This window comes from Panthera uncia, chromosome B4 (assembly GCF_023721935.1).
Source record: "Panthera uncia isolate 11264 chromosome B4, Puncia_PCG_1.0, whole genome shotgun sequence".
Lineage (NCBI taxonomy): Eukaryota > Metazoa > Chordata > Mammalia > Carnivora > Felidae > Panthera > Panthera uncia.
In genome coordinates this window covers 138,408,101-138,423,507 of record NC_064809.1, presented here as the reverse complement: position 1 = coordinate 138,423,507, position 15,407 = coordinate 138,408,101, and the positions used below count along the sequence as shown (strand labels likewise).

The following is a 15,407-nucleotide window of genomic DNA, read 5'->3' as shown; positions in this document are numbered from 1 at the left end:
GGGCAGTCACTGTATGATTGCATTTATAATTTTTTAATGCAAATGAATACACAATGAGAGAGACAGATCAGAAGTTGCTTGGGCCAGTGGGGCTGCAGTGATGACAGAACGCCAGAAGGGAGCCTTCAGAGCGATGGGCAGGTTCACTATATTGACTGTGGTGCTGGTGCCCTGGGTGCATTCATATGTCAAAATTCACACCGACATACTACCCAGCCATTGCACCGAGTATTTACCCAAGAGATGTATATGGGCTCAACTATAGTGACTAGAAGCAGGTCACTGATGATTCTTGGTCCAAGAGTACTTTCTGCAGAAAACTGCATTAAGCTGATTTCTGTTTCTTGATCAGTTTTCTACACATTAAAGATGAACTACTGGGAAGCTTGAGTGGCTCAGTCAGTTGAGTGTCTGACTCTTGATTTTGGCTCAGATCATGATCTCATGATTTGGAGTTCGAGCCCCAGGTCAGGCTCTGTGCTGATGATGGTGCACAGCCTGCTTGGGATTCTCTCTCTCTCTCTCTCTCAAAATAAATAAACTTTTAAAAAAGAATGAACTACCTCCATTTTTTCTGCTTCCACTTAAAATTTACCAAAATTAGGGGTTCCTGGGTGGCTCAGTCGGTTGAGTGTCAGACTTCAGCTCGGGTCATGATTTTACAGTTTGTGGGTTCGAGCCCCATGTGGGGCTCTGTGCTGACAGCTTGTTCAGAGCCTGGAGCCTGCTTCGGATTCTGTGTCTCCTTCTGTCTGCCCCTCCCCCACTCTCACACCGTCTCACTCTCTCTCTCAAAAATAAATCAATGCAAAAGAATTTTTAAAAAATTTTTAATTTACCAAAATTATATTCATTGGGATTATTTTTTTCCTTGAAAATATAAAATTTCATGTATGTATCAAATTCACAATTAGCTCTTGTACCTACATTCATTATTGTACGTCTACCCCTCCCCCCCACCGCCGAACGCTCAGGAGTCAGGGTTTTACCATGTGCACAGATTTAGCCACTGTCAAATCACTTTGTTACTGTTCTTAGCAATAAAATTCAGTATGAATTGTATTCTTTAAAAATACTTATCATTTGCCTAACCACCCTACAAGGAAGCAGTGAGCGTATCCCTCAGATGCCCTGATGCCCTCTGGTGCTGGCTCATCATGCAGCCTGTGTGTTTCTCCCCTGTTCTTTCCATCCCTGTGCAGCAGTACCTGCTCCGGGATCTGGGAGCCGTTTCAGGGTTACAATATCCACAGGGACATGAAGGCTATCAGAAGAGCCTCATTTCACTTATAAACAAATTCATTCATAATTTTTAAAATGTAAATTAGAACATCTGTTAGTTTTGCAAACATCAGTTTGATATAAACCAGTGTTGGCTTACATATGAGGAAATGGGCACATTGAGGGAAGGCTAAAGCGGAAGGCTAGATATTTCCTCCCAAGAAGGAAATGTGGAGCCCTACTGCAGAACATAATTTAGAGGAGGTGGGGCCCTATGTGCTAAGATGGAAATATGCCTAATTTGCTACATGAAAAAGGAAGTCAGACTAGCATAAACAGCGAATAAGGGGATTAGATTATATACAAATATGTTCATGGGCATGGAAAGTTTCCAGAAGATACACGAGAAACCATCACGTGGATTCTGCAGGTTCTACCCAATCCATGGCCTCCCACAAGTGTTCCCCAAGCATAGGCTCTGTCTCTCCAGGGAGGAGACCCAAGTGTCAGCGACAGATGACAGGCCCAATGAGGAGAGAGGGATGAGGATTCGAGTGTGTAAAGAAGAGAGAGTGCATTGGCACAAAAACAGACACTCAAATCAATGGAACAGAGTAGAGAACCCAGAAATGGACCCACAAACATATGGCCAACTAATCTTTGACAAAGCAGGAAAGAATATCCAATGGAATAAAGACAGTCTCTTCAGCAAGTGGTGCTGGGAAAACTGGACAGTGACATGCAAAAGAATGAACCTGGACCACTTTCTTACACCATACACAAAAATAAACTCAAAATGGGCAAAAGACCTAAGTGTGAGACAGGAAGCCATCAAAATTGTCAAGGAGAAAGCAGGCAACAACCTCTTTGATCTTGGCCACAGCAACTTCTTACTCAACACGTCTCCAGAGGCAAGGGAAACAAAAGCAAAAATGAACTATTGGAACCTCGTCAAAATAAAAAGCTTCTGGACATCAAAAGAAACAATCAGCAAAACTAAAAGACAACCAATGGAATGAGAGAAGATATTTGCAAAGACATATCAGATATAGGGTTAGTATCCAAAACCTATGAAGAACTTATCAAACTCAACACCCAAAAAACAAATAATCCAGTGAAGAAATGAGCAAAAGACATGAGTAGAAATTTCTCCAAAGAAGACATCCAGATGGCCAACCGACACATGAAAAAATGCTCCACATCACTCATCATCAGGGAAATACAAATCAAAACCACAATGAGATACCACCTCACTCCTGTCAGAATAGCGAACACTAACAACTCAGGCAACAGCAGATGTTGGCGGGGATCCGGAGAAAGAGGATCTCTTTTGCGCTGCTGGTGGGAATGTAAACGGGTACAGCCACTCTGGAAAACAGTATGGAGGTGCCGCAAAAAAGTAAGAACTACTCTACGACCCAGCAACTGCACTATGAGGTATTTATCCAAGGGATACAGGTATGCTGTTTCGAAGGGACACACGTACTCCAATGTTTATAGCAGCACTATCAACAACAGCCAAAGTATATAAAGAGCCCAAATGTCCATCGATGGATGAATGGATATAGAATATGTGGTGTATATATATATATATATAATGGAGTATTACTCGGCAATCAAAAAGAATGAAATCTTGCCATGTGCAACTACGTGGATAGAACTGGAGGGTATTATGCTAAGTGAAATTAGAGAAAGACAAGTATCATATGGCTTCACTCATGTGAGGACTTTAAGACACAGAACAGATGAACATAAGGGAAGCAAAAAGAATATAAAAACAGGGAGGGGGACAAAACATAAGAGACTCTTAAATAAGGAGAACAAACAGAGGGTTACTGGAGGGGGTGTGGGAGCAGGGATGGGCTAAATGGGTAAGGGGCATTAAGGAATCTACTCCTGAAATCATTGTTAGACTAGATGCTAACTAACTTGGCTGTAAATTTTTAAAAAATAATAAAAAAAAATAAATGCTTAAAAAAAAAGAAGAAGAGAGAGTGCCAGAAGAATGTGTTCTGGATCCTGGGAGGCTCTGAGGAGGAGGGATGATCTGAAGGTGGAAGGAAACCACTGGTACTGTAGCTCCTCCAAACTTGTCCCAAACCCTCCACACCCACCCCCATTCCCTAGCCTGAGCACACCTTGCCCCACCACTCCCACCTGCAGATCCACGGGGCTCTGGCTCAGGATTCAGGACTGCCCAGGAAGGGTGAGGGCAGGTCCGGAGCTGCTGCCATGACTGTTTCTGTTCTGGATCACGTGGCCCATAGCTTGGTTTCTGTCTCGCTGTGTGACTGACTCTGAGTTTTATTCAGTGTTTAGAGGATATCTAGCATCTGACACCAGGGTACAAAGCTTATGCACCCAGTAGGGAGAGTAAGAAACTGGCTTTAGAAGAGACAGACCAAAGCCAACAAAAAGAATAATGGACAATCTTAGCAATGTCAGTTCTTAGCCAAGGCAGATAAAATGTGGGGTTTTAATTTAATCAAACATTGCTACACTACAGAGCTATGGACCACCCAGACCAATTTGCAAGCTTTCCTTTGTAGCCTAGCATTTCAGGGATCATGAGTGTGCAGATGGTATGCACCAGAGCGCCTCTGCAGATAAACAGGAGGTTACCCAGCATCTCCTCGCCAGTTGGCTCTAAATTACAGCATTTACAGCGTGTCAACTCTGATCTGAATGCTTCCTATCTGTCCTAATTTCATTGTCACACAACCCTCTGGCCATATTCCCAAGGCCACACAGCTGAGGAGGGGTAAAGCACGGTGTTTGTTTGAACCCAGTCAGACTGATGAATCCTGAAAATGAAGACGCGTGCTGCTTCATCCGTCTCTGTTGCCGCCCCAGCAGGAAGAGGACAGGGTCCTTGGTCTTCCTCACCCCAGGTTCCTCCCTCATGCTCCTGCACCTTCTGCCATCTGTCTTTGCAACCAGCACATGGGACCATCTCGCACATGAAACGTGCACAGTTTGGTGAACAGAGAAGAGAATGGATGCTTCTTGCAGCAACTGCCCAGCCAGGAGCCAAGAGGGTTTCTTTCTGGGGCCTGCCATCTTTTCTTTTTTTAAGCTTACTTTTATATGTTTTGAGAGAGAGAGAGAGAGAGAGAGAGCGAGCGAGCAGGGGAGGGGGAGAGAGAGACAGAGAGAGAGAATCCCAAGCAGGCTCCTCACTGTCAGCACAGAGCCCGACACGGGGCTCAAACCCATGAACATGAGATCATGACCTGAGCCAAAGTCAAGATTGGACACTTAACCTACTGAGCCACCCAGGCGCCCTTGGAGCTTGCCATCTTTAATTCTCAAGTGGTTAATCCAGCATTTAGGTTTGGTTTATGCCCAGACCAGAGTAGGCAGTTGACCTGAGCCCATCAAGATCTTTCTCAGGATTTACAAATGGACATGAGCAATTCTGGTTGAGGGCAGACTCCTGCCTGGGGTCGGCCATGCAGACTGAGCACTGGTCGGCCACTCTACAAAACTTCAGATTGGGGTCATTCTTCCAATGGATTCAGATGCACACCCCTCCTTCTGAATCAGTTCAGCTCACAGGAGTACTGCCAGCACCCACCCCTACTAATTTAATATACAGAGACACTGAGTGTGAAATAAAGACCATAACTGGCCTATGGCCCCAGGTCACCTTGTTCCAACTTTAAAAATCAAGATTTAGGGGCACCTGGGTGGCTCACTTGGTTGAGCACCCAACTTCAGCTCAGGTCATGATCTCATGGTTCGTGAGTTCGGGCCCCACATCAGGCTCACTGCTGTCAACACAGAGCCACTTCAGATCCTCTGTCTTCCTCTCTCTCCGCCCCTCCCCTGCTTGTGCTCTCTCTCTCTCTCAAAAAAAAAAAAAAGGCTTTATAAAAATAAAGATAAAAATAAAGATTTAAAAAACCACAACTGATGTTAACATATAAGCAAGTCCACCTTGTTGGAGGGTGAAAGAGGGAGGATAGATTTGATGTGGGAGGGTTTGGACTGAGTTGGAGAGGGCAGGTAGGAAGAACTCCAGAAAGCATCTCTTCATGGATATGTATTTATAGTTATAGTTATAGTTATTTATTTCATCTTTTTTTTTCTCAAGAGTGAAGGGCTCACTGGGTCTGTTGGGAATGGGGTTGGATCAGGAAGCAGCCGTCAGTTCGGGGAGGTCTGTGGTCTCCATTTCATAATACCCCTTTGCGCTAGAAAAGGTCTTCCCCTTCAAGATCTCTATGAGCTGCTGTAGCCGCTTGGCAAAAGAAAGCACTTGGGGAGGTTTAGTGATAGGTGGGGGTGCGGGAGGGGGTGGGGATGGGGATGGAGGCGGGGGTGGGGGTGGAGGCAGGGATGGGGCTGGGGGTTTGGGTTGGGGTCGGGGTCGAGGTTGAGATGCAGGGGGATACGCGGGAAGTGGTTGAACAGGGCGTTGGAAGTACCAAGGAGGGCGAGCAGAAGGGTGGGAAGAGGGGCGTCTGACTGGGGGTGCTGGAGTAGTGGGAGGGGGAGGGGTGGGCACTTGAGCCATGTGCAAGACATTAGAACCGATCTTGGAGGCAATCCAGTTCAGATAGGGCCAGGTGGCCGTGTAGACTCCAGGGCGCTTAGCTCGGGCACAGCCTACCCCCCCAGCTTGTAACTCCCACGACCACATAGGTATTTGCCACGTTGTCTCTGCACATGAGAGGACCGCCGCTGTCCCCCTGCCCAGAAGGACACAAGAGTCACTCTCTGCCTGAGCCACTTTTCCCCTGCCCAGAAGGGCCATAGGCTCTGGAAGGACAGTCTCTGGATCACATGACTTCCTGCTGCCATGAACACAGTGGTTGTGGCCAACTTTGAGTTGGTACCAACATCTTCGGTTGGAATGTGAGAAGGGTATGGATTGTCGTGGGTTTCCTTCCAGTGAGGAGGGAGTAAGCGACCCATGCGTCCATGCATGTGGCTTCACGCATACATTGGCTTGTGTACACGTGGATTGGGAGGTTTTGATTTCTGGCGAAGAGAGGCAAGCATTCTCTTCAGGGGTGGCGGTTGGGTGGTTTGACCCCTGTGCCATGGCAGAATAAGCTCTCGGTGTGGCGACTGGTCCTCTGTAGGGGCAGCAGGTTAGTGTCTCTCCCCACCCTCGCTGCTGGAAGATGGGGCCAGGGAAGGGGTCACTGGAGCAGGGCCCCAGCGGTAGTGTAGCTAAACAAGAGGGACTCAAACAAGAGGTCGGCTGGAAGTGGGCGCCTGAGGGGAGTTACCTGGCAGGTGTCAATCTTGCCTTCAGGGTACCCCGCGCACACGTTGGTGGACCGGATGCGCCCGTTGTACCACTGGGTGGAGTTACATAAGTCGAGATCGATGAGGTTCACGCGCGCCTCCTGCAGTGTAGGTGACGTCCTGTAGGCTGCAGCCAGGCGCCTGGCTCAGTGGTCAGCGAGCACAGACATGTGCTGGGAAAGCCCTGCCCCGTCCCCCCCCCACAGAACCCCATCGCCCCCAAATGCTCTGATTAAACCCATGAAATAAAACCATTAAACCCGTGGGAGCGAATGCCCCTGGCCTCTCCTCATATAACCCCGAGGAGAAGAGCAGGCGGGTGTGGGGTGCAGGTGGGCGTGTGCGCAGTCGGTAGATGCAGATGCGGCTCCAGGGCTGTGTGTGCTGAGGGCAGATTAACAGCCAGAGTGTGTCACCTCATTTACAGCCCACAGCAACCCCCTGCGTGGAGGGCTGTGACTCGCCTTTCCTCCACTTCGTCCTGGCAGGGAAGTGGTGAGGCCGGGATTCAGACCAAGGTTTTCCTCTACACTTAAGCCCAAGACACACGTCTCATCCCCCATAGCACAGCTCTGGGTCACACTCCCTGCTTTTCACCCGGGATGCCTCTGCTCAGCTGTGGACGGGAGGAGTCCCTCCCGCGTGCCTCCCTTCTGCTTTGAGGAGATTCTATAAAGGGAAGAGCTGTGGGGTCGTGTCCACACACAGACAGACCTGTCAGGGGCACAGGCGGTTGGAATGACCTGAAGTCAAGTCAGAACTTCCTTTACAGCCCCAGATGCTCCATCATGACCTTCGGGCTAAGGAAGGTCCAGCCCAGGCGATGCCTCAATCAGCCAACCTCGCATCTGGCTTAGACAGAGCTCAAGAATAGGTGCAGCCATTCCCCCTTCACCAGTGGCCCCCACAAACAGAAGGGCCCCCCTACAGCATCACCCACAGCCCAGCCACCGCCTGGTGGCGGAGTCTGAAATTGCCTGCATACAGGTGGCGAGGTGGCAGTCAGACCTGGAACATGGCGATGCAGGCCAACGTGAAGCCAGAGCCACATGCAGCAAGGGTGGGGGAGGGGGGGGGAGCTAGGCACACAGTAGGCACCCGGAAAACAGCTGAATGTGCGTCTGTGTGGCTTTGAACATGTTTTGGGTCCCTTTAGCTCAGCTTTGTGTACCATCCAAGCAGCAGTGAGAGTGTTGTATGTGCCCCGTCCCTGAGACAGGGGTGACACTGAAATTGCCACAAGAAGCCTGCTCATTTAAGGTGAGCTTTTTTTTTTTTTTTTTACATTTTTTACCTAATTTTGAGAGAGAGAGAGAGAGAGAGAGACAGAGCACAAGTGGGGGAGAGGCAGAGAGAGAGGGAGGCACAGAATCTGAAGCAGGCTCCAGGCTCCGAGCTGTCAGCACAGAGCCCGACGTGGGGCTCGAACTCACAAACCGTGAGATCGTGACCTGAGCCAAAGTCAGACGCTTAACCGACTGAGCCACCCAGGCACCCCTAAGGTGACCTTTTAAATCTATGCCACAGCCTACAGAGTCTGGACAGCCACAAGATTCATTGTCAAGAGCCAGGTGTCCTGAAACAGAAAGGGGGTTCTCAATCCCGACACCTTGGCTTTACAGGAAAAATGCTAAAAAGGTCTGCAAGCATTCAAAATTCAGTAGAAAAGGAAGACCACCCCCAAAGTGCCCTTTCAGCCCCAGAGCGTATGGGTTCAAGGAGGACATAGAAAAAGAAAGGTCTGAAGGAATGTCACAGAACTTTGGAGGCTGGAGATTTCTTTAAGACTTGGTCTTGGCGGTGGGGGAGTGTTCACCAAAAAATGATAGAAAACCCATTACGTTGAGGGGAATTCTAGAACAAAAGAGACTTTGCATGATGTCCAGGGTGTAGCTGGGAGCCTAGAATCCTTTTGAGCAAAAGGATAGCAAAGGTGAGGGTGGGGGTGGGGGTGTAGATGGGAACCCTGAGATCAGTCCCCCCAGGGACAGCAAGAACCCCGGACTGCTGTGCCCATGTCCAAGTGGGTGGGCAGAGCAGGGTAGGCCGGTGAGTGGGAAAAAAAGAATGTTCTAGAGGCCACGGCAGAGCCATGGACATCAACAGCCAGACAGAGGTTGACACCCCGGGCCAGGGAGAGAAGGCCACGGGCCAGCAGAGGCCAGTGAAAGCTAGGGTGCCTGGGAAGAGAAGCCCTTCCCTGAGGGACAGAACGGACAGCAAACCTGCCCGAGAGCGGAACCAGCCTTAAGAAAGAAGAGTTACAGGGAGCACCCTGAAACTACCAAGGTTCTGTCACCAGGAAAGCCTGACTTGTGACTCGAAACGACTGCAGTGCCTTGAATTGGGAGCCCTCGATTTTCCATTATCAAGGGACACAAGAGATTTCGGTCTTGTTTCACATCCCCAGTGTGACTGGGTAAAGATTTCCATGAGACCACCTTTGGAAACCCGAAAGGCCTAACCTGCTGGTCAAACCCTTGCTGCCCACTGCTGACCTGCAAAAAACCTCTCCTACAGTGAAAACGAAGTAACTCCAAAGGGCAGGGTGGGTTCTGGCATTGTGACCACCAAGGGTGGGGAGGAGAGGTGCACTGATCAGGACCAGGAGGGCTGGGCTCAGGGGGCTCAGAGCTCAGAGACCACGTGACCGGCCCCTTCCATTCACAGATGGGGAAATGGAGGGCCAGAGAGGAGAGGGACTGGCCCACAGCCACAAGACCCTATCCAGAGCTCTTCTCCAAGTTTCAGGAGCACCCGCTTCCAGAATGCAGCAGCTAGGCTCCAGGCCCCAGATACAGACACAGGCTAGACCCCGTGCTAAGAGCACCAAGGTTCTCCTGTGCCTGAGTTCAGCCTTCCCTTCGGCGACCACACTAGTCATAAGTTGTGAGGCTTTGAACAGTTTCTCCAGCTATAAAACGGAACCTACTTACAGGACTCTGGTGGGGTCTGGGGGTCACTCCACCAGGCAGCACATATTACCCCTTCCCCTCAGAGACCACCAAGAGAATGACCAGCAGTGTCCCCCCTTGAGAGCCCCCTCCATACTCACCATTCTCTCTTAAGAATCCCCAGCCAGCCACCCAGCAGGCCTGGGAGACTCTGGGTGGGCCTGCCCTAAATTGGGGCAGGCAGCCGGATCCGATGAACTGCCCACATGGAACTGGAGGGGTGATCTTCAAGAGGGCAATGTCATTGTACTCTAAACTGGGGACGTATTTCTCATGGATGATGATTTTCTCGACATATCTCTCCTGTTGAGGCGGCTTCACTGGTTTATCGCTCCCATACACAATTTCCCTTGCTCCAAAAATCAGTCTCCAGTCATATACTTTTCTGTGGGCACAGAGGCAAGCCAGGTTATCCTCAGTAGGGACTGGCTCGACAGAAACCTCTGGTGATGGTGACCCTCAGAGCCCTCCCCTGTCAAAGGTCTGGTCGCCACTAGGCCCGGGAGGCTGCACAGAGAGCTCTGGGGAAAGTCCCTGCCGCAGAACAGCCTTCCTGAAGACCTCCCTCCGCACGTTCCCACACGTACTTTTTGGAACCGAAGCAGTGAGCAGCCGTCAGCAACCAGTGGGAGTTCAGCAGGGTGCCTCCGCACGCGTGGTACCTTCGGTTGTTGTGGGAAGTGAAGACCTGGAGGCTGACCATCCAGGGCCAAGCCCCGAGTGCCGCATCCTGCCCTCCGACGATACGGACACTCCCTTGTGGGTTCTGCCTGAACCGTAACCCACAGGGGCCACTGAGGAGAGACCAGGGGCACGGTTCAAACCGAGAACAGGTCCAGCCTGTCCTACCTGCACAATGGGGGAGGTAAGGCTAGGGGTCTGCTGAAAGTGGGGTGGCCCAGAGTAGGTAGAGTCCAGGGGGGACGATGCTGAGGAGAAGCGCTGTCGGGTGGTGGCGAGTCCAGGAACCACAGCGTCCGGGAAATGGTTTGGGGGAAAGAAAGGGCCACGGGAAGCAGGACAGACAGTAAGGGCCCTAGAAATGTAGGAGATCCCTAGGCAGACGGGGAGGCTAGAGGTGTCGAGGCTGCAAGGCAGGGGTGGGTGGTGGCAGAGGAGGCAGAGTAGCCAACGCAGGTCCAGTGGCCCCAGGTATGGGGAGCCGTGGGGGTCCAGGGACAGGAATTCTGGGAGCCGGGGAGAGGCCACAATAGTTTGGGGGTATCTTGGAGGCTGTAGGAGTCTAAGTTGGAGGGGGGATCCCAGAGGCATGGCGCGATGGTATCCTGGGGCCTTAGGAGTCATACACAGGTGGGGACACCTCAGTATCTGTGGGAATAAAAGGCCTCCTAAAAAGTAAGACTTGATGTTCCAGAGGCAGTGAGGCCAGTCTCCAGGTGAGGAAGAGGTCCCAGTGTCTGTGCTGTGGGAGCCACAGGAACCCAGGGGTCAGCCCTGGGGCCCATGGGCTGATGAAGCTGGGAACAAGGACGGTCTGAGTCGTGGGTGTAGGTCACACCTGTGAGACCCAGGAATGACTAAGGCCCGCGCTTGGCCTCCTCCCTCGCCCTGGACGGAGAGTCTGGGTGGGGCTTACTATTCAGAAGACACTCTCTCCACACACACCCCAAAGGTGTCCCTGACACTTACTCACACGTGGCGTTATCTTTGGCAACCACAGACACAGCCAAGACCAGCAGGATGGCAGTTGGCAGCATCTCCACCATCCTCCTGCCCCAGCCTGGCCTGGAACCCTAGCGACTTCACAAAGCCCTGTGGCCTCCTGACCAATCAGCAGTGTGACCTCCCACCCCCACCCCCCCCGGCATCAGGCATCAGGCCAGGCAGGAGCCCTTTAGCTTAACTGGTTCAGGCTCAGAGGGGTTCCCAACTTCCTGTTCAGGTCCCCCCCCCCCCCGCCCCCGACTCCTGGGTGCAGCCCCCTCCCTCTGTCCCAAGGCCAGGATCTTCATTCCGAGTTACCCTTCTGAGGTCCCATATCATCTGAGGTTCTAGCTTTGTGCAAGCTCGGGGTCTGCCCCTCATGCAGGCTGTAAGCACATTTCCTGTTCCAAACATGGATTGAAGGGCAGCTCTGTCCCTCTGTGTCAAGATGGCGCATGTCAGTGGTTACAAGGGGTCAGGTTAATCAGGTCAGATTAATCGATCCTTAATACTGTGTGGGGAAAACTGTCTTTCCTCTTCCAAGAACATGCTATCAGCACACTTTTCAGAGAGCCATTCTGAATTTCCTTAATTCAGCACTTCAAAGCCCACCTTTCTATTCATTCCTGAGTATCACAAGCTCTGGTGTTTCCTACCTGAGTGTCTCCAGGCCTCCCCTCTGGGACCTACGTGCAACAAGGTGTGTCTCCTATACTTGAGTGTAAAGAACTCTCATTACACTTAACTGAATATCAGAAAGTTTCATTTCTTCTGATTGTCAGGAGACTGTGTCTCACCTACCAGAGGTGACAAAGGCTCACCTCACACACCTGCGTGTTAACACGTTTCACCTCTTCTGTAAGAGTGTGAGAGATCACATCTCTACCTGCATGAAGGGCAGTCTCCCATCCTCGACCTGAGTGTAAGTTCTCCACTAGTCAATCTGAATGTCCGGAGGGTGCACCTCTCCTACCCGTGTCGGGACACCTCGTGTCCTGAGTATTAAGGGTTTTCAGATTTCCAGATGATCTTTATTCCTGTAAATATGAATGTCATACCTTCTCATCTCACGTAACTTTCAGGAGGTCACATCCCCCTCAACTGAATGTCCAGCAGGTCTTGAATATCCTACCAGAGTATCAGGAGCTGTCATCTCTTCTTCCTGCATGTGAGGATGTCTCTCTTCTTCCATCTCAAGGCCAAAGGCCTCGTCTGGACCGCCTGAGTGTCACTTTGTGCATCTTCTCCACCTGAGAACCAAGAGGTCCTATATCCCCTATCTGAGGCTCAGGAAGTACATCTCACCACTGTGAGCGCCCTGAGGGTTCGCCTGCCATACTCAAGTGCCAGGAACTCTCCTGTCCTCCACCTGGCTGCCAGGAGGTCTCCCTCCCTCCCTAAAAGTCATGAGCTTTCATCTTCTCTACCTGAATATCACAAGGTCTCCTTTGCTCTGTGAATATCTGATATTCTCGTCTCAACTCTCTGACTACCTGAAGGTTTCCTGTCTCCTTCCAGGGCATCTGGAGCTCTCCTCCACCTGAGAGTCAGGAGATCTTGTCTCTCACCTCTTCTGCTATGTCTGGAGGTTCCAGCTCTTTTCTCGTAGCAACCAAGGGGTCTCCTCTTCCCTACTCGAGTGTAACAAGGCCTTGCCTTCCCTACCTGCACGTCCAGTGTTTCCATCTCTTCTCCCTAATTGTCAGATGTCTCGTTTCCACTAGACAATTGTCCAGACATCTCATCTCACTACCCAATTGTCAAGAAGCTCTCATTTTCTATACACGAGTGTCCCCAAGTCTACTCTTCTTGCAGGTCAGAAGATCTTCCCTCTCCTATTACTGGGTTAGGGTTGCTGACAATACTGACTCCATCTCTGGCCCTCCATCTTGTTCCTGTTTGCTCAGTGACCTCCCTTGGGGCTATGTGTTCCGGGCACCTTGGAGATTGATATACACACCTTAGGAATGCCTGCCAAGGCCAGGATGGGGGGAGGCTTGTTTTCACCCCCTCCCCCAAGAACCTGTTGGAGATAACATAGTCTTTCCCCTTGCCGAGGCACAGGTGGTGACACAAGAGCTAATTAAAGGTCGGCTGTCCATTAGGTGCAATCTCACTACTGCCCTTCTGCATGTGCCTCATCTTATGAACTCTTTCAACTATGCAGTCATTCTCTGCCCAATCCACCTGAATAAAACTCTGTAAACAGGGGTGCCTGGCTGACTCAGTCAGTAGAACGTGTGACTCTTGATCTCAGGGTTGTGAGTTCAAGCCCCATGCTGGGTGTAGAGCTTACTCAAAATTAAATCTTAACAAAAACAAACAAACTCAGAGTAAACAGTATGTAGTGGCCTGCTTGGTTTTCCAGTCTCAAAGTGCCTTCTCTGGGGAATACTTTCCTGTTCCTCCTCCGTCTTCTAACACTGGCCCAGGGCATCTTATCTTTGTTTAGCAGGGAGTGACAAGGCCATATCCCCCCAATTAGTGGCAGAATGATTCCACTTGAGTTTTGATATGCATTATTTACCTTCCTGACAAGCAACAGGTTTTCTTTCCCCTAGAGGAATGTAATTGGGTCTCAATAACATCAACTATGTGAGTATCACAAGATTTTTATCACTGCCCCCTGCATGTCAGTGGGGCGCTCCCTTTTCTACCTGAGTGTAGGGAGTCATCTCTCCTAGGAAAGTTTCAGGGCCCTTGTGCACTTTACCCGACTGTTAGGATTTCTTACTTCTCAGACCTGAGTGTCACAGAACATATTTCTTCTACCTGATTTCAGGAGGACTCTGATCCTGTGTTTAAGTTTCTTTTTTTTTTTTTTTAAGCCTTCATATCAGGTGGTCTCTCCTCCTCTACCTGAAGTTCAGGAAGTCCTATTTCACAAACCTAAGTTACAATTCACCTACTGAGGGTTAGGAGTCCTCACTTATTTTAGCCAAGTGTCAGATTGTGCCTGATAAAGTAACCAAAAAGGCTTTGGAATTATACCTCAAGACATTGCAGCAAGAATTCAAGAAGTGATCATTGAAGTTTTGACTATTTAAGAAAACACCTATTCAGGTGTTTTTATAGGATTTTGATGGGTATAAAATTGATATGGTATTTAGGTCCATGAGAATCATTTAACGGAATGATGTCAACATTAATTTTAATGCTAATATGTACAATTTTCTAGAAATCACAACCTTTGCAGGTATTTAACCATATGACGAAAATGTTAGTTATAAGATTCAAGATGAAAAGTAGCACCTAGTTTTTCAAAACATTTAGGGTTATGCAGTAACAAAGTTGAAGGCCCAATGTCTAGATTCTAGAGGACAACTACTATCTGACTCCACAGAGCAACACTCCTGATTTTAGATGGGGCTGCCAGTCCATACCTGCCCCCATGGCCACAGTAATGAGGGATAGGAACATGGCCTACCAGGTCTAATTCTGTCATTAACCCTAATGGAAAAAGCAAACATCTCAAATAAGAGTGACTTCTCCACGTTGTTCCAAAGCACAAGGGAGAGAGGCAGGAAGGTACCAGACGGTAGGAGTCTGGGGCCAGAGGAAGGGATCCCAGGAGTGCCTGGGTGGCTCAGTCCGTTAAGCATCTGACTTCGGCTCAGGTCATCATCTCATGGGTCGTGAGTTCGAGCCCCACATCGGGTTCTGTGCTGACAGCTCGGAGCCTGGAGCCTGCTTCGGATTCTGTGTCTCCCTCTCTCTCTGCTCCTCCTCTACTCGCTCTCTCTCTCTCTCTCTCAAAATAAATAAACATTAAAAAATTTTATTTAAAAAAAGGGGGTCCCAATGGCTACTAGAGGCTTGACTCAAGCCAAGATGAAGCTCCCAGCACAGGGAGCAGGATGAGGGCTTCCCCATCCCCCCCCCCACCTCACCTCCCTCCTTCCCTTCCCACCCCCATATGCCCCCTTGCTTACCGTAGCCTGATTCCTGCCCCTCGCTTCTGAACTCCCACCCCTGCTCCCCTGACCAGTCCAACTTCACAGGCACTGAAGGTTCTGACTTGTCTTCTGAGGTATGAGGGTGGGGGGTATTCATTTTCTCCCCCAAACCCCTTAGGAGCCAGAGTGGGTGATGCCCTTTCTATGGAAGGCTTGTTGCCTTCCTCTTCCTCCTCCTCTCTTCTGTTGAAAAGCTGTACTTACCCCAAGCTCTGACCCAGACCCAGAGAGACCCAGGGCTCCTCGTGCAGAGGATACCAGCCCCCCAACACCCTGGCTCAGGCAGACAGCAAGTCAGGCAGGGTCCCACCTCTGCCCCCACATTTAGACCCTCCCAGTTCCTTACTCCTTG

At 50.1% G+C, this 15,407-nt stretch overlaps 1 protein-coding gene across 1 annotated transcript; it reads right to left on the bottom strand.

Moving 5' to 3' along the window:
- Positions 1-5,255: 5,255 nt before the first annotated feature.
- On the bottom strand, positions 5,256-11,204 carry ACR (acrosin). Its single transcript, XM_049626629.1, is given in 6 exon segments — positions 5,256-5,839; positions 5,841-5,915; positions 6,462-6,607; positions 9,536-9,819; positions 10,022-10,228; positions 11,085-11,204. Coding segments are annotated over 6 exon segments (1,272 nt in total). The 5' UTR covers positions 11,162-11,204; the 3' UTR covers positions 5,256-5,356.
- Positions 11,205-15,407: the final 4,203 nt, after the last annotated feature.